Below are 14,501 nucleotides of genomic sequence, written 5' to 3'. Positions count from 1 at the left end.
CCAATGATTCTAAAGAGCAGGAGAAAAAACAAGTGAGAGTGCTCCACTCGAGTGTGCACGACTAGCACATGCTACATTAGGAGAGCATTATGGAAATATTTATTAAGCATTATTAAGCGAAATAAATTCCTTAAATCTGACGTCTCATCCTTTCAATACCGAGTGTTGTTATCGATATTTTATAGATTACCGATAGTTATCGATATTTTGAAACATGCGTGATCTACAACAGCCATATCTTATGAGGTTAGATAAGTCTTCCTGTGCAAACACGAGGGCTCCACTTAAGTGCGCACGGCTAGCCGATGCTCCTGAAAAAGGACATGTAAAAGGAAAGAATCGAAAAATCTGACGTGTCCGTTACCGAGAGCTATTGCTTAATGGGTTAGAGTAACCTTAATGGGTCTGCTTTATTAAATTCTTCAAAACAAGTATACCCTTTTGGCCCACTTTCTAGGGTGTAAAAAATGGAGAAAACCAAATGACAACTGAAATGACCAAACGTCAAATGCACATATATACCTCCACACCCACTCTCCGGCAAAGGAAACAGCTTGCTCGTTCTCTGGATTTAAATGTGAATTAAAGAATTCCCCAAAGGTCCACAGCTGCATGGCACATGAAAGATGGCTTATTTGCTACTAGTTGGGCTCTTATGGGTAGTCAAGGGTTCGGTGCGGCATCAAATGTGCAAACATTGGTTTAGAGAGCGCCACTCGCCACTCGGCACTCGCCACTTGCTGCATTTGCCATTTGCATAAATCAAATTTGAATATGCATCGCTGGCTGACACTGGCAGCGCCAGTTCCGAATGTAGGTGGTGGATGCGGGGATGCGGGACTACAAGCTCAAAACAGCTGCACAAACACGTACATGCAGCAAAAGCACACGTGTGTGCGCGAGGCTGAGTGTGTGTGCGTGTGTGAGGGTGTTGTGCCGCACCTGTCCTCTAACACGCACGATGTGAAAAGCACGCACCAAACTTACGCACACTCGCGCTTTCACACACAAGCATACGCTAATGTGTGTGCGAATACAAAACAGCAAACTGTACAATTCAGACACCCGACAAAACGTAACTAAACGTTATCTAGCTTGAAAAATATGTTTCGATTTTTAAGTAACGTTTCACGACATATTGAATAGATTAATTTAATTGTCTTTTCTTAATAAACAAAAAAAAACATTGATTGACCTTCTACGTTTTTTGAAAACTTCCAAGAGTCGGATGTAACCTATTTTACGCCAATGATAGCGGATCTATCAGACTGATATTGATATGCAGTGCGAATTTAAAGGCGTTCAGAGAATCAATATAAAATATAGGTCATTTTTTGTATTTTTAAGGAGAGTCGGGAGCTCCCGACTAGGGAATACTGAACTAGGGAATACCCTGAACCCTCTTATTCCGACACCAAATGCAGTTCGCATAAAGATAAATTAATTAAAAGTTCGAGCTTGCAACTTACCGTATTACTTGCTGACGACCTACTCAACAGACAAACCAGCAAAACAAAAAAATAGCTTCCCAGGTAGGGCTGGAACTCGCGAACTCAACAGCCACGCCAATAATTAAGTATTATTGAGAAAAAAAAAAAACGAACTTAAATAGCATTACAGAAAACAGTCGCAATTACAATGATGTAAGAATGCGATAGAATGCGAAGCAGACGCGCATTAATGTGGGTGTGTACATGTATACGCAAATTTTTGATGTTTTCGTTTTCTGTGCTATCCAACTGAACAGTTACATATTACTTTGGTTTTCTCTTAACCGATCTAAATGAAATTTTCAACACTATTGCTTATTGGAGCATAGAAAACTTGTGTATTCTCAAAAAGTCAATTGCATCAAAATTGTGGCTTAGATTGGTTGGCAATATAATTTGGGTTATTAGCTTGATTTAAAGCTCTGAGGTGCCAATAGGTATAAAATTAAATAAACTTGATATATAAATACAATATTCTAGAAACAACATATCAAGTTTGGTGACTCTAGCTCTTAATATTTACAAAAATTGATTAAAAAAAAACAGGAAACGGAGTAAGTTATCGATTATCGGAAACAAACTCGATCTGCGCAGGCACTATATCTTGATGCTGATCAAGAATTTATATACTTTATGGGGTCGGAGATGCTTCCTTCAGCCTGTTACATACATTTGCATTTCGCACAAATACAATATACCCCTTTTACCCAATTTTAATGGGCTCACGTATAAATGGGTTTAAAAAATATATTGAATATTACAATATTATTACTAACCTGTTAACATATTTTGTCAAATTTTGTTTTTTATTTGCCATATATGTGTTGACTTTTTTGTTGGGTGATTTCCTCGGCGTATTCTTTGCACTGACTGGCACGTTATGATTAAACTTTCTTTTGCTAATTTACGATGCCCACAAAAAAAAAGGTTTATAACTACATTAAACCATGCGAGTGCGAGACTTGCGACAAGTATGCGGCAACATTTTAATGCAACCGTTATTTGTGAATTATACAAATTTAACATACAAAAATTGTTAAAAACACATTTGTCGTGTCTCTTACGCGTTAGTTCAATTTATGTTACACGCTATTCTGTGCCCGGCCTTTAGCCTGCATTTTTCAGAGAGAGAGAGAGAGAAAGAAGTACATTTGTGATGCATAGAGTAATGTAATGCTTGAAGGGAATATTTAGTAAGTTTGTGCAATTAGGGATTTATAATACAAAAGAAAATAGTACCAACAAATATAAATTAAAAGCAAAATATATACCATTCACAACAAAACTAAGATATAACAATTTAATAAAACAAAAATAAAAAAATAAAGCACAATATACGCAATAATTTGTACATGTTGCAGACATTTGAAGAAAAATATCCATGTTTTAAGGTTCGAGCAGCTACATAAAAAGGTTACATGAGTTTAAGGCACATTGAAAATTTGCTTTCACTACGGTAAATATGGATACAACTCGTGACACTTCATCAGACTACTTCTTGCTTGCAGCTAGTAAGTTAATTAAATTTTTAATTTTTCACTTAGCAGCTCCTGATATTCATTTATGAGCGCGCCGGTATGTTTGAGTTGCCTCTGTACCGGGAACATCTTCAAAAACAAATTAATAAAAAATTAAAGAAACTTAAGATCTTTTCTGTGAATTCAGAGCTCACTATTTCGACTGGGACTGATATGCTGTGGTTGCGCTTCAGGCGGCTGTGGGGTTGTATTTGGAGCATCTTTAAAAAATATAAAATAAGTTAGTGCATATACAGTTGAGGAAGTAATAAATAGGAATACGCATCATACCTTTAATATCTGGTACAGAAGCGGGTGACTCTGGTTGCGCTTCAGACTGATTTTGGCCCGTTGCTGTACTGGCTACAAATTCTAAAAACAGGGAGGAATTTCAGTAGAGATTCATAAGTCGGGCTGCAACAAAATCGAAACATACTATCTTTACTTGGTTCGGGTTTGGATTCGGAAGGCACTAATCCTGTTGCAGACGAATCCTTACCATCTGTCGAATTCAGATCTTCTAAAATGTAGGAATAAATAGGCAGGACAATGACTTATATTCGGAACATACGGTAATTTGAATTGGAATCGGTTAAATTAGTTTGCGATTCAGACAGATTTTGTTTCTGTTGACTCAGATTCGGTTTCTCTTTTGTGGCATCTGGAAGACCAGTGTGCATACTCATAAAGTCTTTGTAAATGGTTTCATTTACTTTATCCAGGCCCATATAGGATTCACCGTCGGACGTCACGGGTTCGCCGGGATTTTTAACGAATGGCTCAAACATGGCAGTGAAAAGTGATTTTAAAGAATCTCTTTGCAAGTCATCGTCATCTGGGTTTCCAGGTATCTTACGCTGACCACCGCCGATTTCTGTAAACGCTGACAACATCTCGATTGGCATGGGATAGTATATTTTAAGGTGACGTTCATGAGAAATCGATGTTAAGATCTGCAAGTGCCGCAACTGAAAATGCAATATATATTTCATTTATACTCATGCCCTATTTTCATCGTATTTACCTGCAAGGTAATTTTATTTTGAGCCATCACATCAGATGCCTCCTTCAAAGCCCTTGATGCCAAGAGCTCTCCCTCCGCAGATATGATTTTGGCACGAGCTTCCCTCATTGCCTCCGCTTCGCTAGCCATCGACCTCTGTAGACTTTCTGGAAGGTTTATGTCCTTACTGAAAATAAGTATAAGATGCCTGCTTAAAGCCAATTAGATGCGAACCTTACATTGCGACCCTTTCAATCCTCACACCCCACTTCTCGGTTGTGCGGTCTACAGCTAGCCCAATTTCCGCAGACAGAGCTTCCCTGGAAATCAGAAGGTCATGAAGTGTTTTGGAACCCACAGCGTTACGTAGCGTTGTCTGAGCTATAAAAAGAGTTGATTCGTGCAAATTCGAAATTTGGATTGTCGCATGCAATGAGCCTGTGATGTAATAGAACAGGACTGCATCGACGCTGATCGTCACAGAGTCTTTAGTGATCATCTCCTGGGTTGGAATCACCTCCACTCTAGTGCGCAGATCCACTAGAGTGTAGGAGTCGATGCACGGCAAATACCAGACCAGACCCGGCCCACGTGCGCCTCGTCTAAATGAAAGGAAATGTTCGTGTAAAAGAATAAATGTAATCTGTCCATCAAGTATTACCTAACACGCCCCAGGCGAAAGAATATCGCCCGATGAAATTCCGCGATCGTAATGAAACAGAAGAGCATGGAGATGGGAAAGGTGATCAATACAAGGAACCATGAAACAGCTATTGCTACTACTTCAGACGTCGTGTTTTTATGGCTCTCACCTACAAGAGAATCGAAGACAAAACGGCTCTTAGTATAAGAGCCAATAGACGCGAAGCTATGTTACAATTACTTGTTTTGATATATGACCTTCCTTCTCTGCGGCTGTTTAGTTTCTTGGACTCATTATTATTGGGTGATCTCTCTCCGTTGCCATTTTTAACATTTTCAGCGCTTTTCCTCTCTGCATTTGTCTGGTCACGTGAATTCGGTTGAACATCCATAACGACAAATTTTGTAGTTTATGTGAATTTGCAAGCACATATTTACTAGACTTTTAAATGCTTAACAATTCTTAGAGTTCTTGATTCAAAAAAGCAAAACTTGTACAAAATATTTTTAAGTTTCACCACACAAACCAATATTTTCAACTATAAATCTTTTTTTTTGAATTGTATTCAGCTTCATTTATATTAAATACCAATAAAAAGGTATTCGTGTTTCCATCCTCGATTAATACTTACTATAGCATAAGTGTCCAATTCCTAACAATGGTCTTCAAGCTGAGGTTGACTCTGTTCTTCAGAGCCCTTTACCGTTTTAATACCACACAATTCTAAAAAGGGTTCGAAACCAGCCTCACCACCCTTTTTACGGCCCTCAAATGGTGACAATATCTCCATAGGGAAAGGATATATTATCTTAACAAAGCGCTCATGAGCAATCGATGTAAGGATCTGCAAATGTCGCAACTATATAATTCGAAGCGACATGAATTTGAAATTAAAAGTGAAATTAAATGAATATTTATAGATTTTAGGATAATACGTGCCTGTAAGGTAATTTTATTTTGAGCCATCACATCAGATGCCTCCTTCAAAGCTTTCGAGGCCAAGAGCTCTCCCTCCGCAGATATGATTTTGGCACGAGCTTCCCGCATTGCCTCCGCTTCGCTAGCCATAGTTCGCTGAAGACTTTCTGGTAGGTTTATATCCTTACTGTAAAAGTACCATATATAAGGAACTCCACTTCAAGCTAAGAAATTTTGAATCTTACATTGCGACTCTTTCGATCCTCACACCCCACTTCTCGGTTGCGCGGTCTACTGCTAGCCCAATTTCCTCAGATAGAGCTTCCCTGGATATCAAAAGGTCATGAAGTGTTTTGGAACCCACAGCGTTACGTAGCGTTGTCTGAGCTATAAAAAGAGTTGATTCGTGCAAATTCGAAATTTGGATTGTCGCATGCAATGAGCCTGTGATGTAATAGAACAGGACTGCATCGACGCTGATCGTCACAGAGTCTTTAGTGATCATCTCCTGGGTTGGAATCACCTCCACTCTAGTGCGCAGATCCACTAGAGAGTAGGAGTCGATGCACGGCAAATACCAGATCAGACCCGGCCCACGAGCGCCTCGTCTATATGAAAGGCAATGGTCTTGCGATAGAATAAATCAATCTGTCCATCAGGTATTACCTGACACGTCCTAGACGGAAGAATATCGCCCGATGAAATTCCGCGATCGTAGCGAAACAGAAGAACAAGGAGATGGGAAAGGTGACCAATACAAGAAGCCACGAAACAGCTATTGCTACTATTTCAGACGTCGTGTTTTTATGGCTCTCACCTACAGGGCAATCGAAGACGAATAATCCTTAGTATGGGAGCATATAGGTTCTAAGCTATGAAACAATTACTTGTTTGAATATGTTTCCTTCCCTCTCTGCGTTTGGGTACTTCCAAGCCATCATCATCTTCATTGGCTAATCTCTGTTTATCTGTCATTTCCTGGTAGCGTGGGTCACGGTGTGCTCTAACGGAAAATTTTGCAGTTGACTATTAAAGATTGAAAAAAAGTCGTGTATGCTTAACAAATCTTAGAGTTATTGATTAGAAAAATGATACAACAAATACTATTTTTTTTTTTGCTATGCTACAAGATAACCGGACAACATATAGAAATTATGTAAAATTTCAGCCAAATTAGAACCAGCGACCTGTCGCTTGTTTAGGCTGTGCATTGAAAACCAGTCAGTTAGGGCAAACTCTTTTATTATTTTTAATCTCATTGAGCTTATTTTGCAAGATTAAAGTAGTTTGCCGTTTCGTGCTTGAAACGCAGCTTACGCCTACAAGTTTGCATAACATTTGGAGAAAAGTAACTGCAAACTTTTAGATTTATATGCAATTGCATTTTGGACAATTTCACAGAATGCCAAACTTTAGGAAAACAAAGAAGAATGCCCGACTGCAGTGGACTCGACTATGGGTTGCCCTGTAGGATGCTTTGTATATGCAAGCCTGCAGATTGAAGCCGAATGCAGCTGTGCATACTACCCATTTGTATGCCACGCGCATAGGGTACAAGAACATTATAAAGAAATATACGCAATGGTCAAAAATGTCCAGGAGAGTGTGGAGGTCAGAAAAAAATAAGTTTGTCACTGAAAGTTGCTAAAAGTTGGCAGTCGAAAAACTGAAAACTTTTGTTTTCTCGCCTCCTTTTTTTCGCTTTTCACTTTTTGAAGCGACAAGCAAATGGCAACTCACAAAAGACAATGGACAAATGAGAGGGCCTGCACGGGGGGAGGTACGGAGTGGGTTCTGCATGGGGATGTAATAACTTCGGAATGACTTTTGTTGCTTCCTCATAATGCATTGTACGGCAGTGGCAGCTTCTAACTTTTTCACTCCGTGACCACATGTGCGATTCCAAAAGTTTCTTCCTTACTTCATTTTTCTTTTTTTTATGCTCACCCGCTGCCAGAATCATGGGATCCCATCATAAAGTAATTTATGTGATTTTCCCTTCCTCAGATGAGTGCAAATGCAGCGCCATATGGTCAGCACCAGGCAAGCAGGCAGGCAGGCAGATAGACAGCCAATTGTCTCGTCGAGTCACATAGAAAATGACTCTATTATGTTTTGGACTCGAATGGGCAACATTCTGTGATGGGGCACAAAGTTATTAGTCCACAGGGAACGCCCGACCGCAGCATATGAACAAATTTCATGAACTGACTAAATGAATGTCATCAGACTAAACTAATCCGTCATTGTCAGCATTTGTAATGGAATATGGCTACATGGAAGCGCACAACAACATATATCACCGCATCGACTAAGCTAGGGGCATAAGAACCCCAACGAATGCATGAAGAAGCGAGAAAAGGAAAAAAGGGGACTGGAAAAAGGGCAACAAGAAAATTATTATAATTATTTAGCTATTTAGACTAAATTGATAAAGTCTAATTGAAGAAAATAAATGACAATTAACGACAAACATATGTATGTACCAGTGCCAATACACACAAAGCCTCATCACAACATAATTTACTAATAATCGAAAAGATAGATCGCAAATCAAAATAGAAATTAAAAAAAAAAATTGTGTTTTTTATAGTAAATTGATCAAATCTAATTGAAGTAAATAAATGACAATTAACAACAAAACTATGTACCTTAAAATATATATTCAAGGAGGTGACTACCTAAAACGAGTATCGATAGCCTGGCGTCGCCCGGTTCGGATGAAAAATGCTAGAGATGCAACTTATGACATATTTTGTTCAACTTGGTGTTCAGTATGACAACTTTTATTATTTACCATTGCAAATAATAACAAATTAAAAAACATTCACAAATATTTTTAGCTGCAGCTGAATTTGAGCCAGAGAGCTGCTGTTTGTCTTCTCTTTTTTTAGTAAAAGAACCGAGTAACCTTATGAAAAATTTAGATTTGATACGTTTATTTGTTTAGTATTAACATACACATTACAAATTACAGACAGATACAAGCTAAAGGATCCTTTTAAGTTTTATGATTTTTAATTTTCAAAATGCCGAATACCAACAAGGAAGCCGAACATGCGGCACAGCGCGAAGCCATACAAATGGCTCAGCTAGGTGGGTACAAAAGAAATCAAATACTGTATTGGATAGATCAATAGCTAACACAGATCAACCTAGATTTCTCCTCGCTGCGCAGCACGATCATAGAAAATGTGCTGAGAGCCATGAATGATGCCTACGAGCGCGTTAAGATCTCATTGATATTGCCAAAACTTATAGAGGACCGTCGAATGTTGGCTAAGGCTGTGACCGGCACACAATTTGAGGGGGCCATACCACTGATAAATGCCTTTATGCGCAGGCGTGATATTATATTGAAGGAACACCGATCGCCACTAATGGATCATGGCATGATCAAGATCATTGACTACTTCCAACGTCACCAAACGATTTATACCTTGTTTCCCGGATTAATTAACTCCATGTCCGATAATGAGCGGAAGCTTCTCTTCGCCTTCCAGAAGCTGATCGACATGGCCACGGCTCATTTGAAGCGCGACGCGAAGGCGCAGATACAACAGGAACGTTATTTGCAGAACGTATACGCAGAAAAGGAGAAACTCAAGGAGAACATAAAACAAATTGAAGAGAAAATCGCCTCACACAGGATCGAGCAGCGCTGGAAGGCAGTCGCCAAGGCGTCACATATGGCCAAAATCGCTGAAGAGTTGAGAGTGAAAAAAGAACTGCACGAAGAGAAAATTGAACGGGAAACGTAAGTCAGACGGGTTAAAAAAAAAATATATATATAATACTTTTAGAATATTAATCAACATTTTCTCCAGAGAGCTTTATCGGCGCGCTGTGCTAGCTAATGTCAAGAACAGCCTGGACAAACAATTTGAACTGGCTGAAGAGTTGGAAAAGGTCAGGTTCGAAAGTGAAAAATTAGACAGAGATCACAAAAAAATGGAAAAGGATGGTCGTGATGAAAAGTATGTACGAATTATTATAAAATTTTATATATACAATTTTATATATTAACAAACAAAAGTTCCACACAGAAATAAATTGCAAATACAGCTGCAGGGCATTATACGGAAATATGATACGGTGATCGGTGAGAAATTGGTCGAGAATCTGGAGCTGACGGATCTAATGAATGAGGCCAAGCAAAAGCTCAATGAATATATGGTAACCTATCGCAAAGAACAGGCCATTTACAAAGAGATTGTGGTTAAGCGCGAAAAAGAAGAAGAACGCAAAAAGCAACAGGCCATTCTACATTATATGATGCACCGAGCCGCTTGCAAAATTCAAAGATATTGGCGCGCATGGCGCAAGCATCTGCAGAAGAAAAAAAAACGTGGCGGACGTAAATAATGGCCCGCCTTTCATCAATGGCAACTTTGTCAGCAAAATCTAACAAAAATTATATGCCTAGCAAGATAAAAAATAAATTCATCAAAGCAAGCAAATTATATATATATAGTCGTATATTTTAATGGAAATCGAGTTTTAAGCTACGTATTAGATTTTCCACAGAGTTCCTAAGTTTGCCTCTTAAATATTCTTAAATTAGGGATGAAGAAAAACACGCTAAGATTAATCATTAAATACTAATAAGAATTCTCATTAAATAAGCATTAACATTCCTTTAACTAAACCTTTCTAGAAATATAAGTAGCTTCCCAGTTCAAGAAACAGAACTTTTTTACTTAACGACATAGTTCCTAAGTTTTTCTCTCCAAATAAATAATGTTCCTAGCAAGCACAGGCTATGCCTTAACACAGATCTGTTTTTAAGACACAGACAGACACACATACTTTTTATAGCACAGAATAGTTATTATATTTTTTCGAAAAATGAATTTGTTAAGGGCATCATCGTCGGGAAAAGTGGACCATGTGCTGCCAAGCAAATGGCATGAGAAGCATCCAAGCATGGCAAGAGATGGCGGCGCTGGTGGGTAACACAATCTCTCTAGACAAGCATAGAATATTGATTTCCAACTTAAATCTGAACTGATCGAAAGATTTATCTACCGCGCGCTCTACGCAAATACACTGTGTCATACGTGTGCTGCAGGACTCGGTAGATTGTGTGAAGAGTGCGCTACTATTGCCAAAACTGCTCAGGAAACCGAGCAGTGTGGCCAAGGTCTTGCACGGCACCGAATACCAGCCAGCCATACGGCTGGTGGAGGACTACATACGCCGGCGTGACATTATTGTGAAGGAGCAACGACATCCGTTAATGGATCATGGCATGATCAAGCTGATTGACTACTTTCAGTGCCATCCGGATATATGCACACTGTTTCCCGACTATCACATGACACCAGAGGATCGCAGGCTGCTGATCGCCTTTGAGCAGCTCTTCGGCATCTCCAAGCACCACTTGCAACGCAGCGCAAAGAAGGAGATCAGCAACGAGCATGCGCTGCACAAGATATACCAAGAAAATGAGCACATCAAAGATACCATAAAGCACCTAAAGGCCTATTTTGAAAGCCAAAAATTGAAGCTGCGCTGGAAAATGGCAGCGAAAGGCGCCTATCTGCAAAAATGCGAACTGAAGCTGGAAGAGAGGAAAATGAAGAATGTGTTGCGCATGCAAAACGAAAGGTACGTGTGCATGTGTGTTTGATATGAGTCAGTTTTAAATAAGCGCTAATAAATCGCAGTGAAGCTTGCCAGCGCCAAATCCATGAGAATCAGAAGAACAGCTTGGAAAAACAAAAACTACTGGAGATAGAGCTGGAAAAACTGCGTGTGGAATACGAGAATCAAACCAAAAGTAATATGCTGGTGGAGAAATCGGCACGTGCAGAAAGGTAAGTTGAAAATGACGATATCAGTAGAACTCTTAACAAATATATCCCAAATTAACAGAAACAAACTGCAAATCCAGTTAGAGGCCGCAATAAAAAAATACGATCGCGTAATCGGCGAAAAAATGATTGAGCATTTGGATTTGGAGAATGAATTGGTGGAGAAAAAAAAGTTGTTGGATGCATTTATCCTGACCTACAAAGAAGAGGAAAAAGTTTACAATAATATTGTCATAAAACGCGAACAAGAAGATGAACGCAAAAGACAGCAGGCAATCATGTTGTACAGGATGAATCGAGCCGCACGCAAAATTCAAAACTATTGGCGCGCATGGCGCAAATCGATGCTTAAAAGAAGGCGTTATCAATCCGCTCGATATAGTAAGTTATTGAGGACACATAAAAAAAAGAAGTAGTTGTAAAGGGCAATGGAAGTTATATGCTAAAATTATCTATTAAATATATGCATTGAGATTGAACAAACAATAAGCTTAGGAACGTTATTTCAACTAGATTAAAATAATAGTCCTAAGCTCATTGTTAGTCAAACCAAAGACAGATATAAATAAATACATTAACCATTTATGACGCTTGAAATTCGCAATTAATTAATTTACTTAAATTTAAATAAGTAAGAGGTTCAGTCGGGAGCTCCCGACTAGGGGATACCCTGAACCGTCGTCTTCCCACATCAAATGCATATATATATTCCATTTTAGAAGCTACATATATGTCAAGTTTGGTGACTCTATTTCTTATTATTTACCAAAATTGCCCAAAAACAGGTTATTGATATCGAATAGTATCGATTGCTTTTAAACGGAGTAAGTTATCGATTATCGGAAGCAAACTCGATCTGCGCAGACACTAGGAGCACCTTCATCTAAAATGTCAAGTCTCTAGCTCTTTCAGGTTCTGAGAGCCTTGCGTTCATACATACGGACAGACGGACAGACGGACATGGCTAGATCGACTCGGCTATTGGTGCTGATCAAGAATATAGTTTATGGGGTCGGAGATGCTTCTTTCTGCCTGTTACATACATTTGGATTTCGCACAAATACAATATACCCTTATATCCATTTTTAATGGGTTCACGGTATAACAAAATCGCTATAAAATGGAAATTTTCCTAAAAAAATATTATTGATTTCAAGCAAATATGAGAAGATTTCTAGGCAAATACGAGACGTACATAAATATTATTTATTTAATTTTTATTTAAAGAATTTCAGAACAGCCAGCCTAATCTTAGCTAATTATTATTAACGAAAATATAATAAAATTCTTGCGATAGTTATGCTTGAGAGGGGGAAGGGAGGGAGGGTGTTTATTATGCAATCTATTTATAAACATTGGCCGACATTTTTGTCTAAGGGCGCATCTGCATAAACTATGCATTTATGTATATAAACAAAATTAAATACGAAAATTTAATTAATGCAGCGCCGTACAAATAAGATGGAGATGTGGCTCGAATAGCGCAAGCAAAAATTCATTGAAATTACTAAGCGTGAAATGAGCAGCTGTCACTGGAGCACAAAGGACATTGAGCAGACAGGCCAGGACACGCAAGCATACACACACACACACTTACACACACGAGACAGACACGCAGACAGAAGCTTGACAGCTTGAGATAGAAGCGAATGGCAATTTGAAATTTCATTAAATTTCCCTATTCTTTTTTGTGCAGCGTGAAAATGTCGCGCCCTGGAAATACAAACAGCTGTGTATTGACACCGGCAATATATCTATGAAAATTCAACAGACAAAATAGAGAGAGAAAGAGAGAAGTCAAGTCAATACGTTTGCGGTGCTTGCGGCCTGTGAAAGTTTCTATTAAATTAAATGATGCCCATCAGTTGCCAAATGTTAAGTTCGAGACGTTCTCAATTTAAATGCAGCTGTGCTCCTTTGAATCTTCTATTCGGCATTCCGTATTCCGCATTCCGTGTATCTCGTTTTCTATTTGTCGCCATAAATTAAGGCTGAATAAGCGACGCTCTTAATCTGCTAAGTCGAGCAAAGGCCGAGCGTGGACACGGCCTGCACAGGGCTTGGACAGGACCTGGACATGGCCATTGTAATCAGCACATTTTGCCTTCCACATAAGTCCAGACAACTCCGATAAGTCCTGCCACGTAAACACGCTGCAGTAGGAAACGGTCTGGCAACGCTTCGACTCGGTGCGCCGTGAAGCTAGAACCACATCAAGCGCAACCTGAAAGATGAAAATCCCTCGCTTCAAATGGATTTGCCCGAGCTCGCAAAGTGCCGTGGCGCCAAAGAAGATGGCGCAACTGGGCGTGGATGCTAAAACATGTCTTAGCCAGACCCCCCGCTCAACCGCTCCACCGCTCCACCGCTTTGCCATCAGAAGGATGCGTAAATTTGCCAAGCTGGAGAAATATGCGAAAATGTGTTGGCATTAACAGTACATCGCTTAGGGGTGAATCGGATAAAGAACTCACTTCTACGGGGATTGCACTAGATATCAACAGTAAAGAGAACTTTTACAGCTCTGATTATCCTTTCTGCTGAATTTCCTCTATGCCATCACAACATATTTTAAATGAAATATGCTATAGTACTACTTGGCTGTTGTGCTGTTAAGTCAAGCACTTCTCTAAAGAAAAGTATTTATGTGTTTCAATTATTAAGAAAGTGTGCTAAAAATAGCATACAAAAACTTGAGCGTATTCAGGCTGACTAGCTTCCACGGTATTAAGCACAGCATCAACCAGCAAAGGTTGAGTATGAATGTCTAGGAGGCTATCCCCTGTGCCATCTAATCTTATCTGAAGAAATTAAATAAGTTATATCTAATTTGTGTCAGAACTTGAAATTCCTTTAACAAAAGTCAATAAAGGGGGAAACCTTTTTCACTAACAGAGTTGATGTCCCCTAGGAAGAACACGCAGATACTTCTTTTTTTGCTTGACGCTTACAATTCTCAACTAGTTCTAACTACGAAAGAGGGATAAGACGGAAGCTATATAGAAAATGTTATCTTTTGCTGATTTTACCTTGTCGCTCGTTACCTACAATATTTATTAAATCAATAACTAACTCGCTAAAAAGATTTCTAGAACAACTTAAAATTAAAACTAA

The 14,501-nt window shown here is 39.0% G+C and overlaps 4 protein-coding genes across 14 annotated transcripts; 2 read left to right on the top strand and 2 right to left on the bottom strand.

The window, feature by feature from the left end:
- Window positions 1-2,758: 2,758 nt before the first annotated feature.
- LOC6633207 (band 7 protein AGAP004871) lies at window positions 2,759-5,044 on the bottom strand. Of its 5 annotated transcripts, none has more exons than XM_015170718.3 (9): window positions 4,894-5,044; window positions 4,672-4,822; window positions 4,250-4,612; window positions 4,032-4,197; window positions 3,579-3,975; window positions 3,444-3,527; window positions 3,299-3,379; window positions 3,163-3,228; window positions 2,759-3,097 (listed from the first exon to the last, which is right to left on the bottom strand). In XM_015170718.3, exons 1-9 carry the CDS (start codon window positions 5,042-5,044, stop codon window positions 3,048-3,050), a joined length of 1,509 nt encoding a protein of 502 aa, XP_015026204.1. In that variant the 3' UTR covers window positions 2,759-3,047. The 5 variants fall into 5 exon arrangements, with proteins under 5 accessions (XP_015026204.1, XP_015026205.1, XP_002056694.2 ...); XM_015170719.3 differs by having other exon boundaries at window positions 3,453-3,527; XM_002056658.4 differs by having other exon boundaries at window positions 3,444-3,524.
- On the bottom strand, window positions 4,965-6,656 carry LOC6633206 (band 7 protein AGAP004871). 5 transcript variants are annotated; one of them, XM_070207165.1, is made up of 6 exons: window positions 6,459-6,656; window positions 6,238-6,388; window positions 5,817-6,179; window positions 5,593-5,758; window positions 5,285-5,512; window positions 4,965-5,222 (listed from the first exon to the last, which is right to left on the bottom strand). In XM_070207165.1, exons 1-5 carry the CDS (start codon window positions 6,544-6,546, stop codon window positions 5,306-5,308), a joined length of 975 nt encoding a protein of 324 aa, XP_070063266.1. In that variant the 5' UTR covers window positions 6,547-6,656; the 3' UTR covers window positions 4,965-5,222; window positions 5,285-5,305. The 5 variants fall into 5 exon arrangements, with proteins under 5 accessions (XP_070063266.1, XP_032289830.1, XP_032289831.1 ...); XM_032433939.2 differs by having other exon boundaries at window positions 4,965-5,199; XM_032433940.2 differs by having other exon boundaries at window positions 4,965-5,191.
- Window positions 6,657-8,510: 1,854 nt separating this feature from the next.
- Window positions 8,511-10,036, top strand: LOC6633205 (dynein regulatory complex protein 10). Of its 2 annotated transcripts, none has more exons than XM_002056656.4 (4): window positions 8,511-8,667; window positions 8,731-9,328; window positions 9,399-9,548; window positions 9,618-10,036. In XM_002056656.4, exons 1-4 carry the CDS (start codon window positions 8,601-8,603, stop codon window positions 9,934-9,936), a joined length of 1,134 nt encoding a protein of 377 aa, XP_002056692.1. In that variant the 5' UTR covers window positions 8,511-8,600; the 3' UTR covers window positions 9,937-10,036. The 2 variants fall into 2 exon arrangements, with proteins under 2 accessions (XP_002056692.1, XP_032289828.1); XM_032433937.2 differs by having other exon boundaries at window positions 9,608-9,740.
- Window positions 10,037-10,333: 297 nt separating this feature from the next.
- Window positions 10,334-14,165, top strand: LOC6633204 (dynein regulatory complex protein 9). 2 transcript variants are annotated; one of them, XM_015170275.3, is made up of 5 exons: window positions 10,334-10,519; window positions 10,590-11,181; window positions 11,241-11,390; window positions 11,449-11,768; window positions 13,084-14,165. In XM_015170275.3, exons 1-5 carry the CDS (start codon window positions 10,420-10,422, stop codon window positions 13,086-13,088), a joined length of 1,167 nt encoding a protein of 388 aa, XP_015025761.1. In that variant the 5' UTR covers window positions 10,334-10,419; the 3' UTR covers window positions 13,089-14,165. The 2 variants fall into 2 exon arrangements, with proteins under 2 accessions (XP_015025761.1, XP_002056691.1); XM_002056655.4 differs by lacking the exon at window positions 13,084-14,165 and having other exon boundaries at window positions 11,449-11,982.
- Window positions 14,166-14,501: the final 336 nt, after the last annotated feature.

The sequence above is a fragment of the Drosophila virilis genome, chromosome 2 (genome assembly GCF_030788295.1).
Source record: "Drosophila virilis strain 15010-1051.87 chromosome 2, Dvir_AGI_RSII-ME, whole genome shotgun sequence".
NCBI classification, from domain to species: Eukaryota; Metazoa; Arthropoda; class Insecta; order Diptera; family Drosophilidae; genus Drosophila; species Drosophila virilis.
Note: the sequence above shows the minus strand (reverse complement) of the source record. Positions and strands in the feature narration are given on the sequence as shown.

Bases quoted from the DNA above. Each gene is read 5' to 3' on its own strand.
- LOC6633207 (XM_015170718.3), bottom strand. From the start codon at position 5,044: ATGGATGTTCAACCGAATTCACGTGACCAGACAAATGCAGAGAGGAAA. The intron at 4,613-4,671 runs GTAATACTTGAT...CCTTTCATTTAG, and splicing joins TTTCGCCTGGGGCGTGTTAG to ACGAGGCGCACGTGGGCCGG. The intron at 3,098-3,162 runs GTGAGCTCTGAA...TTGTTTTTGAAG, and splicing joins TATCAGTCCCAGTCGAAATA to ATGTTCCCGGTACAGAGGCA.
- LOC6633206 (XM_032433938.2), bottom strand. From the start codon at position 6,546: ATGACAGATAAACAGAGATTAGCCAATGAAGATGATGATGGCTTGGAA. The intron at 6,389-6,458 runs GTAATTGTTTCA...ATTGCCCTGTAG, and splicing joins AAGGAAACATATTCAAACAA to GTGAGAGCCATAAAAACACG. The intron at 5,759-5,816 runs GTAAGATTCAAA...GTACTTTTACAG, and splicing joins AGGATCGAAAGAGTCGCAAT to TAAGGATATAAACCTACCAG.
- LOC6633205 (XM_002056656.4), top strand. From the start codon at position 8,601: ATGCCGAATACCAACAAGGAAGCCGAACATGCGGCACAGCGCGAAGCC. The intron at 8,668-8,730 runs GTGGGTACAAAA...AGATCAACCTAG, and splicing joins CATACAAATGGCTCAGCTAG to ATTTCTCCTCGCTGCGCAGC. The intron at 9,549-9,617 runs GTATGTACGAAT...AGTTCCACACAG, and splicing joins AAGGATGGTCGTGATGAAAA to AAATAAATTGCAAATACAGC.
- LOC6633204 (XM_002056655.4), top strand. From the start codon at position 10,420: ATGAATTTGTTAAGGGCATCATCGTCGGGAAAAGTGGACCATGTGCTG. The intron at 11,182-11,240 runs GTACGTGTGCAT...AATAAATCGCAG, and splicing joins TTGCGCATGCAAAACGAAAG to TGAAGCTTGCCAGCGCCAAA. The intron at 11,391-11,448 runs GTAAGTTGAAAA...CCAAATTAACAG, and splicing joins AAATCGGCACGTGCAGAAAG to AAACAAACTGCAAATCCAGT.